At 41.7% G+C, this 15,751-nt stretch overlaps 1 protein-coding gene across 3 annotated transcripts in view; it reads left to right on the top strand.

Annotated features, from left to right (window-relative positions):
- Positions 1 to 15,497, top strand: part of rapgef3 (Rap guanine nucleotide exchange factor (GEF) 3) — a 28,422-nt gene extending 12,925 nt beyond the window's left edge. For all 3 annotated transcript variants that reach the window (XM_034875526.1, XM_034875525.1, XM_034875527.1), the window contains exons 3-27: positions 2,599 to 2,705; positions 2,791 to 2,912; positions 4,026 to 4,203; positions 4,882 to 4,966; positions 5,172 to 5,232; positions 5,621 to 5,697; positions 5,814 to 5,960; positions 6,871 to 6,974; positions 8,347 to 8,435; positions 8,548 to 8,626; positions 8,932 to 9,082; positions 9,177 to 9,259; positions 9,372 to 9,402; positions 9,530 to 9,605; positions 9,787 to 9,924; positions 10,150 to 10,247; positions 10,852 to 10,977; positions 11,389 to 11,570; positions 12,062 to 12,152; positions 12,239 to 12,289; positions 12,420 to 12,507; positions 12,652 to 12,716; positions 12,825 to 12,879; positions 13,914 to 13,985; positions 14,762 to 15,497. In XM_034875526.1, coding sequence (XP_034731417.1) covers positions 2,599 to 2,705; positions 2,791 to 2,912; positions 4,026 to 4,203; positions 4,882 to 4,966; positions 5,172 to 5,232; positions 5,621 to 5,697; positions 5,814 to 5,960; positions 6,871 to 6,974; positions 8,347 to 8,435; positions 8,548 to 8,626; positions 8,932 to 9,082; positions 9,177 to 9,259; positions 9,372 to 9,402; positions 9,530 to 9,605; positions 9,787 to 9,924; positions 10,150 to 10,247; positions 10,852 to 10,977; positions 11,389 to 11,570; positions 12,062 to 12,152; positions 12,239 to 12,289; positions 12,420 to 12,507; positions 12,652 to 12,716; positions 12,825 to 12,879; positions 13,914 to 13,985; positions 14,762 to 14,880 — 2,475 coding nt within the window. In that variant the 3' untranslated portion in view covers positions 14,881 to 15,497. The remainder of the gene's footprint in view (positions 1 to 2,598; positions 2,706 to 2,790; positions 2,913 to 4,025; positions 4,204 to 4,881; positions 4,967 to 5,171; positions 5,233 to 5,620; positions 5,698 to 5,813; positions 5,961 to 6,870; positions 6,975 to 8,346; positions 8,436 to 8,547; positions 8,627 to 8,931; positions 9,083 to 9,176; positions 9,260 to 9,371; positions 9,403 to 9,529; positions 9,606 to 9,786; positions 9,925 to 10,149; positions 10,248 to 10,851; positions 10,978 to 11,388; positions 11,571 to 12,061; positions 12,153 to 12,238; positions 12,290 to 12,419; positions 12,508 to 12,651; positions 12,717 to 12,824; positions 12,880 to 13,913; positions 13,986 to 14,761) is intronic.
- Positions 15,498 to 15,751: the final 254 nt, after the last annotated feature.

The raw sequence follows: 15,751 nt of genomic DNA, 5'->3' as shown, positions 1-15,751 counted from the left end.
TTTTCTCACACAGAGATGAGGAAAAAAAGTCAGGTATCTGTAGTCCGCAGAGCTGCACAATGCTTCTCGTCAACTCGGTGTTCATCTGTAGCTGCTTCTCACACAACACAGCCCACCAAGGTCACTAAGAGTAAGAAACAGAGAAATGTCTCGCCTACTGAGTGGATAACTGTGCTCATCATTATTCCACCCCACAAGGAAAATACATGAAACAAAACCCCAGACTGCACTACACACTTCAAAGGATTATGACTAACACTACTTACACGTTAATGAAAATAATGCACAAAATAGATCATGTGATCGTGTTGTGATAAATACAATTACCACCCTCTTTCAACCATATTACTGTGTTCACTCCTGTGTGATATTATGCATATGCCCTGCTGGAGAGTGTTTGAGCAAACTGTAAAGCAGCTGTTCTGTAGCCCTGCAAAATACAAGTAGGTGTAGTAATCTAGGATCATATAAAGAGCCTATACATTTTACAGTTTAAGTACACTTGCTTCCTGTCCAACCCTAACAAATGGCCTGATAGATACATGTGCAGAGACATCTGTGTTGGTCGCTGCACTTAGTGTGCGCATTGTACTTGGAGAAGGTGTTTTCCCTGTAAACAATTACCTGCGGGTTGTAGCTTCTAGATAACATGCTTAGGTGGCCTTTGGTTAGGTCAGGTTACATTCAGACAAGAAACAACAGTGCAGTGAAGTTCAGTGCAGCACTGCTACAACTCAGACTAAATGTTTCTGATGGACAGGTTTAGCCGCTTCAGTAAAACCTGGTTTTCGATAGTTATTTTAAGGAGTGGTAATGGAAAATGGCCTCATCAAGCAAATAAGTTTTGGAGCTGACATGCCTGAGAATGTGAGTCCCGGGGGAAAATGGGCCCCTGGGAATATTGGTGACCTCGAGACGACATAACTCCAGAGGGGCACAGCAGACGCCTTGGGGCACATTTAGTCTGCTGATGTCAGGTCTGGGAACACGCGTATTAGGTTGAAGTAACGATATATATATCATGACATAGCATGTTTTCTCGTAAATGAATAAATAAATAGTCTATTTAAAAAGACTGCCTATTTTTGGACACTCCTGTGTGAATTAAATACTTGTCAAATGATAAGTATATTTTATTATTGTGCAAAAGGAAACATGACGTGCAAGGATCAGAACATGAAGCGTCATCCAAATGACGTAAACATTGCCTGTTACTTAGGTCGGCCACAGTTTTTTTGGTATTGTGACAGAAAGGAGATATATTGTCCTATCACCCAGCCCTAGGTTGTATTGTGTAGTGTTACCCACAGGAGTCTGTTCTAGTTGTATGTTGTAATTAGCAGTCCTGCGTGAATGTGGATCTAACAAGCACTTGTCATAGCCCCCAAAGCACCATGGGAATAGGTGAGTACACAATCGGAGGTCTGCAGGCGTTTCTATATCCTGAATGAGTTGAAGAACACTAGAAAAGGACTAGAAATTCTGACAATTGCTTCCTTAATTTGCTACTCCACTTAAAGAAAAAACACTGATATAGGAAATGGACATTGATGGGAATTGTTTGTGCGTCTTAAGACCAACACCTTGGGCAAATTGCAGGGTTTCCAGTGGAATCCAAAGAACAAACAGGCAACCATTTGAGGCGCTCGTGGAGTCACAAGACCTGCAGGAGATGTGAGAGAGGGAGTCAAACAGGGAGGAGCAAAGTACAACTGTGTACTTTTCATTGGGACAGTAAATGTTGTTCGATGGTTGTTTGATTTAATTTGGTTTTGAATTGATTGTACTCTAAAGCGTGAAACCAGAACAGCCGCCAAAAAACAAAGCACATTCTTGTTACATAAGCCTTGCTTCTGCATCGGTGCATGACGGGTTTTGCACCCCTGTCTGCGGTCTTTTTAGACCTGACTCGTGTGTGTGTGTGTGTGTGTGTGTGTGTGTGTGTGTGTGTGTGTGTGTGTGTGTGTGTGTGTGTGTGTGTGTGTGTGTGTGTGTGTGTGTGTGTGTGTGTGTGTGTGTCTGTGTGTGTCTGTGTGTGTCTGTGTGTGTGTACAGTATGTGTGTCAGGTGGTGGGAGTAAGCCGCGGAAGAATCAAGAGAGTTTCAGAGGAAATAGAGTGAGGCTGGTCGGAAAGGGAAAGTTTGTTGACGCGCGTGCTGCCCAGAGAGTGTGTTGTACAGGCGAGGTGTGGGAGAGATTTACAGCAATTTATGAACACATTCTCACCTCCCTGAATCCCCCCCCACACACACACCACATTACACTCCAACACCCACAGGAATCTCCACTCACGCTGTTGACGTACGTGTTATCACACACACAATCTTCACGAGTGAGGCAAATGCAAAGAAACTAGTCTCCATCTCTCACACATGCACTCTTGTTTCTTTTGCTAACTTCTTTCTGCCGCCAACACACAAGCCGTCTGTATCAGTACACAAGACGGCCTGTGTTACACATCCTCCTCCTTTATGTACACATCCCCCCTCTCACTCTTTTGCTCCCTGTTTGATCAGAACGCAACTCACTTCAATGTCAACGTATAAAAGAAAGATGCAAGTAGTTGATCTGCTTTTTTCCTTTGCCTTTTTTTTAAGTTTCTTTCAGATCGTGTTGTGAAGGCAGCAAGGTCAGTGTATAGTGTTATGATCGAGAGGAACCCGGGTCTGATCCGAGATAGAAAGTATCACCTCAAAACATACAGGTACCTACACTGGCGGTGAGATTCCACGTTAAAACCAACCCCCGACAAATTAAATGCATATTCATGTGTGCAATTTCTCTCACAGACAATGTTGCTCCGGTAAAGAACTTGTTGATTGGCTGATGAAACAAAACGAATGCCTGCAATCAAGAAGCCAGGCAGTTGGAATGTGGCAAGTCTTGGTAGATGAAGGAATCGTTGTTCATGGTAAGAAGGAAAGAGATGAATTTTAGAAATTGGTGTCTTATAAAAAAAATATATTAATCCGCCACCCGGCAGTTTTACTTACCGATCTTTGAGCAGCCACAATTACAGAGACATCAACATAATCACGTCTTGTAACATAATGATGTCTTGGGCCTTGACGTGGACTCTATATTCTGATAATAATGTCTCAGACTGCACTTGAGAATTTACCGACACTTGTTAGAGTAGCTTGAAATCTGTTTACTGAAACTGCCAGGGCATTCGTTTCACGATGTGTTCTCAGTCAGTCAAGTGCTCACTAACCACTTATGCTCTTTGGAGGAGGCACTGTCTTCCTGGGAGAGACCACTCCAATCAGGATAGATATGCTTCATCATCAAATTAAGGGGATCACTCTGCATAAATGAATCTGATTTCCATGTATCTTGTCAGTCTGGAGTTTTGTAACGGTACTACATGACAACTCATTCTCTCATGTTGTCCTTGGGTCAAATTGACCCGTTGTCCTATATCATGTTCTTTTTTTTTTTTTTTTATTACCCAAAATAACATGAGTCCACACAACGCTCTTTAGCAGGTACATATCTCTACTTTCATTAATTCGGGGCGCTAACAAATTGAGGTGGTTTTGAAATAGTATTGAGTATAAGTTGACATATTCCAGTCTGTGATCATCCATCAACATACTTTCTTTTAATTTTGGTCAAATAATTCCTAATTTCTGCTTTTCTAACTCAAACATTAGGTATAATTTCCCATAAATGAGGTTTATTGACCATAAATTCCCAAAATAACTCTAAAATTAAAGTTAATAAGTTAGTCACGTATTGCTGAAAACATAAAAAATGTGACAAAAAGTGACTGAAAGTGTTGAAAAAGGGACAAAAACATAAGAAAAAGTTAAAAACATTAATTTAAAAAGTGTCAACAAAAGTGTTGATTTTCACTTTTGACTTGAAGACAACAGAAGGGTTAGAAGGTCAAATGAATTAATGTATTTCCAATTTTGTGTGTTTTGGTTAATTATCTGATTTTTACGTAACCAACTTTTCTCTCAGTTACATTTGGGTCTCATTTGGTGTTCTCCCGCCTCTGTGTTCTGCCTCAATCAAGTGAAACATGGGTTGAACTTCCACGACAAGGACACCCAGTTCTACCGCTTCCAGGACGCCGAGTTTGGCCTGAACCACGGGACAAATGAGAAGGAGTGGGAGGACGAGCTGCAGGAGGGGCTGTCCCTGCTGTCTCAGCTGGGTCCCGATGCTCTGCTCACTATGATTCTACGCAAATGGTCAGTATGTGGAGCCTATACACAGCTATTACCAGTGGTAGAAACATGAGGTACTTGTACTTTACTTGAGTCTTTTGTTGACTTCTACTCCACTACATTTCAGAGAGAAATATTGTCGTTTTAGCTCCGTTGCATTCATCTGACAGCTTTAGTTACTTTACAGGTTAGGATCAACGCACAAAAAACACATGAAGTTTACAAAATACACTGTTTCCATATAAACTAAACCACCCAACAGTCCCGCTGAAATGATTAGCCGATTAAAGACAAAGTTGGTTGACAGAACAGTTTGGATCGTTTCCAGTTTCTGAAATGTGAGGCTTTTTCTGCATTAAGTACTTTTGCTTTTAAGACTTTAAGTACATTTTCCTGATGATACTTTTACTCAGGTGACATTTTAAATGCAGGACTTTTACTTGTGACAGAGTATTTTTACAGTGTGGTATTAGTACTTGGTATTACTTCAGATCTGAAGACTTCTTCCACCACTGACTATTACACATGAAAACCGGTTGTATATGTGGTACTCCCCATCCAGCCCATACCTTTTTCATAGTGATCACATCTGACAGTCCATAAGGGTCAAACAACCTTTCAAAGGAACCTGTGAAGTTGGATTTGGTTTTGTAGTGCATCAGTGGTTGATTGAATGTGTTCTCTGAACGTCCCTGCATTTAGCCCCAGTCAGAGGAGTGCTGAGGACCTGGAGGTCATCTACGAGGAGCTGCTCCATGTCAAGGCTGCAGCTCATCTCTCCACCTCTGTAAGTCTCTGCCTCTGCCTGCTCTGGACATCTATGTCCTTGTGTTTAAAGCCACTAGATGTAGTTTTTAGTCCAGTTTATCATGCAGTCACAGCCCGAGGTATTAAGCAATAATTGAGCAAAGAACCTTTTGGAGTTAAACAGTCAAACAATAAGGTGTTATCAATGCAGTTCAGGCTAACTTCTTACCCCATTGTGCTTGTAGGTGCGCAAGGAGCTGGCAGCAGTGCTGGTCTTTGAATCACATGCCAAGGCCGGAACAGTCTGTGAGTGTGACAGCTTTGCTGACGTTTGAGCTCGGCTGGCAGAAAGAACCTTGGACACAGAGACGCACGCAGTTTTATTGTGTACTTGAACCACACTGCAATGTGCACAAATGCCCTCCTATGCTAACATCCTCTTCTGCACTACAGCCCATTGGGATATATTATCTCTACCAAACCATGTATCAAATCAGGAATATTCAAACTGATTCATTCACTTCAGTGGAGACAATCAGGGCATCATGTGGATTTGTTTTCTTATCCAGTCATGAATATGAAAGTCATGCATACATAATGAAGCCCATTGTAGACGTGATCTTCATGCAATGAGATCAATGATACATGTGTAAAGGACGAATGTTGTTGCTGACTGTGTATTTTTCTGATGTAGTGTTCAGTCAGGGGGACAAAGGCACTTCTTGGTACATCATCTGGAAAGGCTCTGTAAACGTGATCACACACGGGAAGGTAAATCCACTTACTGCTTGCTCGTGTAATAACAATCAATTTCCGGACTGGCGCTCATGAAATGCCTCGTTGCTTTGGAATTGACAATGCAATGCTGAAAGTGCGTGTGCACACAGGGCCTGGTAACTACACTACATGAGGGGGAGGACTTTGGCCAGCTAGCTTTGCTGAACGACGCCCCCCGTGCTGCCACCATCATCTTGAGAGAAGACAACTGCCATTTCCTTCGTGTGGATAAACAGGACTTTATACGCATCCTCAAGGTGTGTGTGAGAAACGAATTACATGTCTGGACCAGTGGTTCTCAACGCATTTGAGGGGGGGTCGCCGTACGGTTGGGACGGAAAAAAATCAAACACATTCTAGACTGTTTTTTTTACATTGCTATGTGAGTTTGGGACATTTTGGGTGGTGTATTCAGAGCTTCATTTGTAAATCAGGAGGTCCTGGAACACATAAAAAAGGGAGGGGAAGAGGAAAAAGTCACCAACGCATCAAAAATCCAGCACATTGGATGAGGCTAGGTGCTAGCTGCTAAACTAAAACTTAACTGTCATTAAAGCAAAGCATATATTTGTCTACATGTATTAGTCTTGCTTTGCCAGACCTTCTTCCACAGTGCTGCGGCAGAGAAATATGCTTTGGTTTATTGGCATTTCTTTAAACCAATCCCAATCGTCATGGGCGGTGCCACTTGTTTTGGTGGAACATTTGTAGATTCACAGGTTGTTTCAGTCGTGTGACAGAAAACTCAGATTGGACAGACAGTCTGGATTTACCCTGCAGAGATCTGAGGAGCAGTTAAGTGTAGTCCTCCTAAATCCAGTTTAAAATGCCAACACAAAGAAAGCGTTTGGTAACGGAAATCCATCCGATACGAAGGACACATGGCGGAGCATTGACAAAAATCACTCAAAATCATCAGAGAGAGGCATTTAGAAACCGCTAGAAGCAACTCTCTTTCTTGTTGTCGGGGGTGGAGGGGGGTCGCGAACACCAACCTCAGTATTTTGAGGGGCGCTGACTCAAAAAGGTTAAGAACGACTGGTCTAGATAATGTCAAAAAATGTTTTAAAGTGGCTTTTCCTCTGTGCACACCACATATTCAGAGCCCCAAATGTGCATTTGACTCGTCATCCATGTGTGTATTCATACCACACCACATCCTTTTAGGATGTTGAAGCTAACACAGTGCGGCTGGAAGAGCATGGGAAAACGGTGCTGGTGTTGGAGAAGAGCACCGACTGGGCCGCGCAGGGAGGAGCAGGAAACAGCAAGTGAGAAACCGATGCACTCGCCTCTGAGACAACACAACACTTCACAAGCAGGTTTACAATCATTAGGATACTTTACCTGGGTGTGTGCAGCTACTGCACTGTATCACGCCAATAACACAAACACTGCCATCGGCCATCAGAACACAGTGACGGACAAGTATGCAGGCTATGGTGTTATTAATCGGCTGTTATCTGACAACCTGAAAAAAAATGGACTTCAACCCTGCCTTGGTGAATGACTTGTTATCAGTCTCAAAGTGTTTTAGCAAACATAAATGAATTAACAACACTTACTTGTACACTTACACACACACTTACTGCAACCGTCTTCTCTTGTTCTCCCCACTCTACCAAACAATATAACATCTTTCAGACTTGATGCCATTGGGCAATAAGCCCTCAAATTTAGAGATAAAACTGTCATGACGTGTATACAGTGTGTGCCAAAAGGCAATGCATTTTACAGGTTGACAATAAACACATGATCTGGAATTCACCCAATGCTGCTGTTATCTCATGATATGCCAACTCAAGTGTTGTAAATACACAGGAGGAGTCTGCAGGACAAACAATGCAATGATTACGTCAAATCATTATTTCTAGTTCTTCTTTTTGGGCGGTTATCCGTCAACGTGAACGCAAACCGATGATACAGTATATGCAATAAACTCAGACGTGTTAGCAATAAGCTCAAAGCACCACTGCGCCTAAATAGAGTCTCAACGAGCCTATAGCTCGGCTGCAGACTGAGCCTCGTTCATCCTTAGACCCTGGACGGAGGTTATGCAATCATGTAAATTGAGAGTAACTGAAATAGTACAATTAAGTGAGGGTTCCATATGTGGTGGTTGTATCTTTCTACATAAGAATGAACAGCTGGCTGGAGACGGGTAACTTTGTTAAGCTGCATTTTTGTGTTCTTCACACTTCATTAGCTCCACAATAACAAACTACTTTTACTTAATCACATGTAACCAATCAGATGCTAGCAGAACTCAGGTAAATGTGAGGAAATCCACAGAAGTAGATTCTTAAGTGCTGATGTAAATATGCAAGTACTGACCGTTAAATACAAATATGTAAATAGTTAAGTGTATAAATGTTGATGAATGAACTCAAATATATGAATAACTTGTTAAGCACTGTAGCAAACTACTAGAACTGTTGGGTCATTGTGAATTCTGGAGTGTGGTCTAGACCTACTCTGTCTGTAAAGTGTCTTGAGATAACGCTTGTTATGAATTGATACTAGAAATAAAATTGAATTGAATTGAACTTGTAGGGCACTAATTCAAAACACACAGAGGAATGTGTGCAGGGAAATGCATCAGAAAAAAATGACCCGTTCTTTCTCCTGCTGTGCTCTGTGCAGGTACACGGTTATGTCAGGAACACCGGAGAAAATCCTGGAGCACCTATTGGAAACCGTAAAGCTGGACTCTAATGGAAATGACGCAATAGGTGGGAGCCTGCAGGAGTATTTTGGTCGGTTTTAATGGAGTGATTCAAGATGATCAGACTTGGTCAGCTAGTTAGTTAACAGTGTGTTGTTGTGATGTACGTCTCCCTGCAGCTCCCTGTGTCAGCGACTTTCTGCTCACCCACCCAGTCTTTATGCCCTCCAGCCAGCTGTGTGCCGCACTACATCACCAATATCCTCTGACGGCCAATCGTCATTAACAGCACAGTTGTTGTATTTCATCTAGATTTCAACATTTTACTGTTTTCTGTGTTGTTGCTTTTTCAACCATGCGTGTTGTATTTGTCTTAGTGTGCATTAGTTTCTAAATCCACTTTTTTATTCTCCAAATCCACTTAATTATTATTTAATCACTGTAGTTTCAGTTTGAAAGGTGGTATATAAATAAAGCTTGATTGATTGATGTCTGCATTTTATACAGAGCATTTAGTTGCAACACATACATTTTCATGTTATGCTCCTTAACCGTGATTGCACCTATGAGGCAGAGCTCTCTGAGGGCACGGATCAGGAGAAGGCTGCCTACGTTCTCAGCACCAAGCAGAAGGTAGTGAAGCTGATTGGCCAATGGGTGGCACTGTATGGCCTTCTGCTGAAAGAAGACCCCATTGCTTTGGACTCTCTGGAGGTGAGATTGCATGCTCCAATTAATCATTCTGTGTATTGTGAAGCCAGAAAATATCATTTTCTGCTTGCTTTTTCCCTTTCCATGTTTCCGACAGAGGTTGAAGAAGGAGGTGGCAGGTGATTTCCGTCTGGCCAGCATGCTGAAAGAACAATTTAGGGAAAGGAGGAGAACCAAAGTGTAAATTATCTATGTTATCTTATAACATCTAGCTATTTCTAAAATCATAATTACTGGAACATGCCATTTAACAGCTGTTTTTTTTAATTTTTTAATCTAAATATTTTTACAGATTGGAAAACGGATATCAGTCACTAAGCAGGGTAAGCGTCTTGTTTTTGGGTGGGTGCAGAATATTAATGTCTGAGATCCAATTGAGTGAGAAAGCAGTTAGAATGTCATTTGCCAGTTTAATGTCACTGACACGTTGAGTCACTCTGATCTTGACAGAACCAGCAATTTGATTGGTTCTCAAACTGCGAGGAGCCAGTGGGGAGATTACAACCAATCAGAGCGCAAGACAAAGGTGAGTAAGGCTCTATGTCTCTTTTGGATCTATATCACTGCAATAGGTTGCAGACGAGTTCCATCACATTAGCTCATCTGTGGGTGTTGTTCCTGAGAAAACACACATCGTTACTCAACGTCATCGATTATCAAGTCAGCATATCTTGACATGTTTTGGTTTCTGTGTCCTTTTGGTGCAGTGCTGTATGAGATCTACAGACCAGACAACAAGCCTCTCACTCTGATGCTACCAGTCAACACATCCGTACAAGACGTGCTGTCAGCGATAGTCAAACCTGGCACTGATCACATCCTGGTCAAAATGAACTCTACGGGAGGTGGGACTCTATATATAGAGTTAATATTTTTTTTTTTTTTACTAAGATATTGTTTATTTTACTCACTGGTTTCTGTAAAGTTGTTTAAATAAAGCATTTAGAGTTGCATGTGAAAGCGGTTTCCAAGCGTCGCTTTCAGTCTAGAGTCACGGTTATAGATTTTGTACCATTCTCTGTCAGTTCATCGTGCTCAAACTTAGTTTTTGATGTATTGAACGCACACAGAAAGAGCTCAGCTAAAGCTGGATGCGACTGCAGTCTACACGGCCCTGGGGCTCAACGAGAGACTCTTCATCTGCACAAGCAGCCAAGTGGATCAACTGGTGAGGAACAGGAGCCCTCCATACTATTTCTTGTTTTGGAAAATACAAAGAGAGATATTGTGATCAGTGGTGGAAGAAGTAGTCAGATCCTTTACTTAAGTAAAAGTTCTAGCAATGAAAATGTTAAGTTAAAGTATGTGAGTATCATCATGGAAATGTACTTAAAGTATATAAAGTACTCAATGCCGAAAAACCCTCACATTTTAGTAAATGAACACGATCTAGTCAATTGACCAAGTGTTCAATGGTCTAATCATTTAAGCTGGACTTGTAGGCCGTTATATAAATGTATATTAAAACATTGTCTTTGTAAATTGAACATGTTTTGTGTGCAAACATCTGTTTGGTTTGTAAAGTAAGTAAAGCTGTCAGATTAATGTAGTGGAGTAAATACACAATATGTAGCAAGTAGAAGTACAAAGTGGCATGGAGAGAAAAGACTTAAGTAAAGTACAAGTATCTGCAACTGGTCATAATGCTCATTGCTTCCATTTGAGTTAGGCTTAAACACGGTGGTATAGTTCAAAACAGCTTACCTGCCCTAAAATCCCCTATTATTTTCTACCTGCTGCCTTTCTTTCCCGTTCCCTTTTCTTTCTCCTAGACGCCCCTGACGGAGCAGCAGGGTCCAGAACGAGGAACAACCGACATCCTGGAACAGATGTGCTCTAAAGACATCGCCAATGAACTCACCAACTATGACTGGGAACTGTTCAATGCCATGCATGAGGTAACTCAGAAGCAGATATGACACATTTTACATCTGACCCAAGCATACTGTAGAAACCAATTGATACATGACAAAGAGGAAATTGCCTATTTACACTTCAAATGCCTCATCAAGGCTGAGCTCCAGTACTCTATCATGAAAGTAGGGCCAACGCTGAAACCCACATTCAGATATGTCCTTGTTTTAACAAAGGACTGGCTGTCTCTTTGATGAATGTATCAGAGCCACGCTCCTTGGCACTTTGCCATCAGATCACCTGCTCTACCGGTACAACACTTCCTGCATGCTTTGCATGTTTCTGAAGCAAATCCTAATTATAATCATCATCAATTATATGAAATCATAATTATCTGCGTTCACAGTGTGCGTGTGTCTTGCAGTTTATGTGACTCGCTGTTCCTGTTTCCGAAGGTGGAGCTTGTCTACTACATATTTGGCCGTCAGAAATTCCCAGGTGCCATCACAGCTAACCTGGAGCGCTTTGTGCGTCGCTTCAATGAGGTGCAGTACTGGGTGGTGACTGAACTGTGTCTCTGCGAAGACCTGGTGAAACGGGCCATTCTGCTCAAGAAGTTCATAAAGATGGCTGCAGTGTAAGTTGGAAACCTTGGCCATGTTTTGATGGCGGTTTAGCTCCAGACTTAAATAGAGTAACATATACTGGATTGCCATGAAAGTTTGTACAAACAGTCCAAGTCCTCAGAGCATGAAGCCTCCCCTGATTTTTGTCTCTAGTGCCACCATGAGGTCAATGTTTTAATTTGTCTAATACTTTGGTTTATGACCAAACCTGTAATGTATGGGCTCTGAAAAAGGAAATTCTGTAAAAACGCCCACCAATCAAATAAATGGCAGACCAACTGACTTACATGGGATGTGTATTATTTTTTAGTTTTTAAAAACGTCTCATGACTCTTATTTAACTTTTGTTTTTGTAAAGAAGGAAAAGAAAATTAAAAAAACTATTAAATCGCAACACAAATGGAATCGGCACCCATGTATTGTGAAAGTATTGAATCTGGAAAATAGCATTGTAATAATCGTCTCAGCTCTGATGACATGATGTGTCCTCTCTCTGTCACAGATTAAAGGATCAGAAGAACCTGAATTCCTTCTTCGCTGTGATGTTCGGTTTGAGCAACAGTGCAGTGCACAGGCTTTACAAGACCTGGGAGGTGAGAAAGCCCAGAATGCAACAGGAACGATGATAATGCTTTTGTGCCACCATTTACTAAATGACATATGTTACTGTCTAACCCAGAGAATACCCAGCAAGACAAAGAGAATTTACTGTGCTTATGAGAGGTTGATGGTAAGTTACACTGTATGATCTCTTTTCTGGACATTTAATCAATTGTTAACTCTAAATATACTGTTTGGAACATTCATTTAGTGCACTAACATGATATAATGGTGCTCTTTTTATTCTCTGTCCCTGTTAGGATCCCTCGCGCAACCACAGGGCCTACAGACTGGCTGTGGCCAAACTCAGTCCTCCCTACATCCCCTTCATGCCTCTCCTGCTCAAAGGTGACAGATACTTATCAGAATCAGATACTTTATTAATCCCCTCAGGGTAATTGCTAAGTTACAGTCGGTCACAATCAAATTGAAGTCAAAATAAGGTTAAGAAAGAAAATCTCTCACATGTTTTGTGTTCCTTCCTTTTCCCAGACATGACATTCATCAATGAGGGAAATCCAAACTATGTCGACAAATTGGTGAATTTTGAGAAAGTGGTAAGACGGACAAACGTTTTTGTAATGTTGCTCGGCCTCATTTTTCTGCTCCCAGATCTCCGCATGTCATTCAACGTCGAGTTTTTCCTTTTGCTCCCCTTGTCGCAGCGCATGATTGCCAAGACCGTGAATATCGTACGAGGATGCAGGAGCCAGCCTTACGGTGAGTGATCCAGTCGAGCTTGTCGTACAACTAGCGGATTCACGCCGACAACGCTGGGGAGATACTAGGTCTGGCTACTAGGAGACTAAAAGCACCGGCAAGGGTATAGGTCAAAGGTCAAACAGTTGCATGTGCATGCTCAAGTAAATGGGTGATGCAGCGTTTTGTCTACGAATGACACATGGGGATGTACTGTAAGTAGAGATGTGCCGATACCACTTTTTGCTTCCTGATACCGAGTACTTGGGTGTCGGCCAATACTGAGTACTGATCCGAGTACCAGTCTGTCATATTTTGTACTATGTTTTAACGACAGTGTACTACTCTCAACCTATGGATTTGATATAATTTCTATTGCTGTCGTCAGTTTGGCTCAGGTCAAATTCTTTGTGAAACATGAACAAACACCAACAATGAACACTTTCTTGTTTTAGTTCAGTTATGACAGAAAAAGTAATGTAGATTTTCTTTGGGATTTATTACATGGTATCGGATCGGTGCATAAACTCTAGTACTTCCAGATACCAGCGTTTTAGGCAACACCGACACTGGTGTCGGAACATCTCTAGATGTAACGATACACTATACTGACGACTCGATAGAATTCAGATTTTTAAGTTTACAATACGATTTTCTCAGGGTGTTTTTAACAGAATGAGCTGCAGACAAATGACAGAAAAATAGTCCTTAATTTATATAAACGGTGCAAAACAGACGTGTCCTCATATGAAAAAGTGCAACTGAAAAAAATACTTAAATAACAAAAATCCAACATCAAAACCACTAAATAAATAGAAAACTACATCTCTTCAAACAAAGTCAGACTTAGCAAGGTGAAGTCCGGCAAAGTGTATTTAAAAGTAGTTGCCGTTTGAAAAAATAATCACGGTAGTATCGCGAGTCTTTTTTTATCTCAACCGATTGTAATCTTTACACACTTATATGGATGTTTAACCTAGTAACGATGCATCGTTACATCCCTAATGACACATGAAGGATGTATCAGGTAGGTAAACTGCATTTCTCTTCTGCAGTGCCATCGTCTCCACAGAGGGGCCTGGCAGATCGGATGTTTCTGGAAGCGCCTGCTACTCGCATATCCACATGTAAGCTACGTCTACTATACCATTAACTGTTGGATCTAGTTGTCCTTCCCGGCTCCACAGTCGAATTTCACAAAACAAGGAAGATTCACCAATACAAACACAGCCCTGCAATAAAAATCAGATCTATTAGTCAGCAGAATTTGCCTTTTTCGGATGTCCGTCAACGTCCTCTTTCTTCGTGTTGGCGCTCTAACCTCGGGTGGCTTTCTGAGGACTATGGTTACCTGCTCCTCTGATCTCTGCAGGGTAAATCCAGACAGCTAGCCAGACTATCTGTCCAACCGGAGTTTTCTGTTGACGACTAAAACAACTTTTGAACGTACGCACATTACACCAAAACAAGTTTCTTCCCGAGGCTGTTTTGCAGAGGCACCGTGGCTTTGCTCAGCGCTTAGATCCGCCCAAGAGGATTGTGGTTGGTTTAAAGAAATGCCAATAAACCAGAGCAGGTTTTTCTACCATCCCGGATTGCTGTGCGGACTTGCCGGACCCTCCTCCTCTGCTGCTCCGTGGAGGAAAGTCTGGCACTGCGGGACTAGACATCGTTCTTAACACAACAGGCTGTAGGTTCATTTTGCCTTTTGCCCTGTATGTATTTAAACCCCGAGCCCTCATCAGACCTGAAGTGGACCAAAAAGAGTCAAGTAAACTGGCAATGTGAGCACAAAACAAAAACTTTTTGGTCTACCTTCAAAGGACTGACTTTGGTTTGTTTAAAGAGGACTTGATGTGAAAAACCCATGCTGATTCAAATGTGGTTTCTCCTTCTCCCCCAGGCTCAGAATATGCCCTCCCTCTGCGGAGTCCCAGCAACATCCGACACTACATTCAGAACCTGAAGGTGATTGACAACCAGCGCAAGCTAACACAGCTCTCAAGAACAATAGAATGCTAGGGCCTCAATCTAAAAATGTGCAAAGACTGTAAAAAAACAACAAAAAAACTGTACCAGAGACCGGATTGTAGCTGGATGAACAAAACTTCCATACACGTGATGGATGTTTGGAGGGGTGTAGTGCCGCGGATTGACTCCAATTCAAGGAGCTTGGACATTCCTGGATAAGCTCTCTGCACAAGCATCAAGAGGGACAGTGTGCTGTGTGCACAATAATACCCTCCAACGATAAACCGGAGAATCCAACTCTGTGTCCGGGAGACATGGGACGTGGGACACTTTAATCCAAGAAGCTTCAGGACAGGACCGTATAGCACAGTGGAAAGTGATCCCCTCACAAAAGCAATGTTACAACATGTATGTACAGTTGAGGATGACAAAGAATGCCTGTCTTTGGTGTCAAAATCATTTCTATGACTTTTTACATACTGTCTGTGGACCATAAGAACATGTACTATAGATGTTTGCCATAGCTAAATCACTTTAGGTCACTTTTCTTTGAGCACTTTTTTCACATTAAAACTAATATATTGTATGAGAACTTTTTGGCACCGAAGCCACTAACTGACATCCATATAATTTCATAAAGTGTTGTCTTCTAAATAAATTATTTTTCTGACCTATGTGTGTCAGTGATAAAAAGACACAAGGATATGTAAAAAGGGAAATATTTTATTCAAAGTACAAACCATGACAGGTACAAATTGACCTCCAAAGACCCCCCCCCCCCTCCTTCCCCAATGTTCTCCCCAATATGGGGTGAGAAAATTTCACAACAAATCAGTTATCCTTTGAATTCAAAAATACTCTCCGTGTCATTAATATGTACAACTTCTGTTTGGAAGTCCTGGAGAGTGAGAATGGGCGAAGA

This window comes from Etheostoma cragini, chromosome 7, assembly GCF_013103735.1.
Source record: "Etheostoma cragini isolate CJK2018 chromosome 7, CSU_Ecrag_1.0, whole genome shotgun sequence".
NCBI classification, from domain to species: Eukaryota; Metazoa; Chordata; class Actinopteri; order Perciformes; family Percidae; genus Etheostoma; species Etheostoma cragini.
This window is presented reverse-complemented; position numbering and strand designations above follow the sequence as displayed.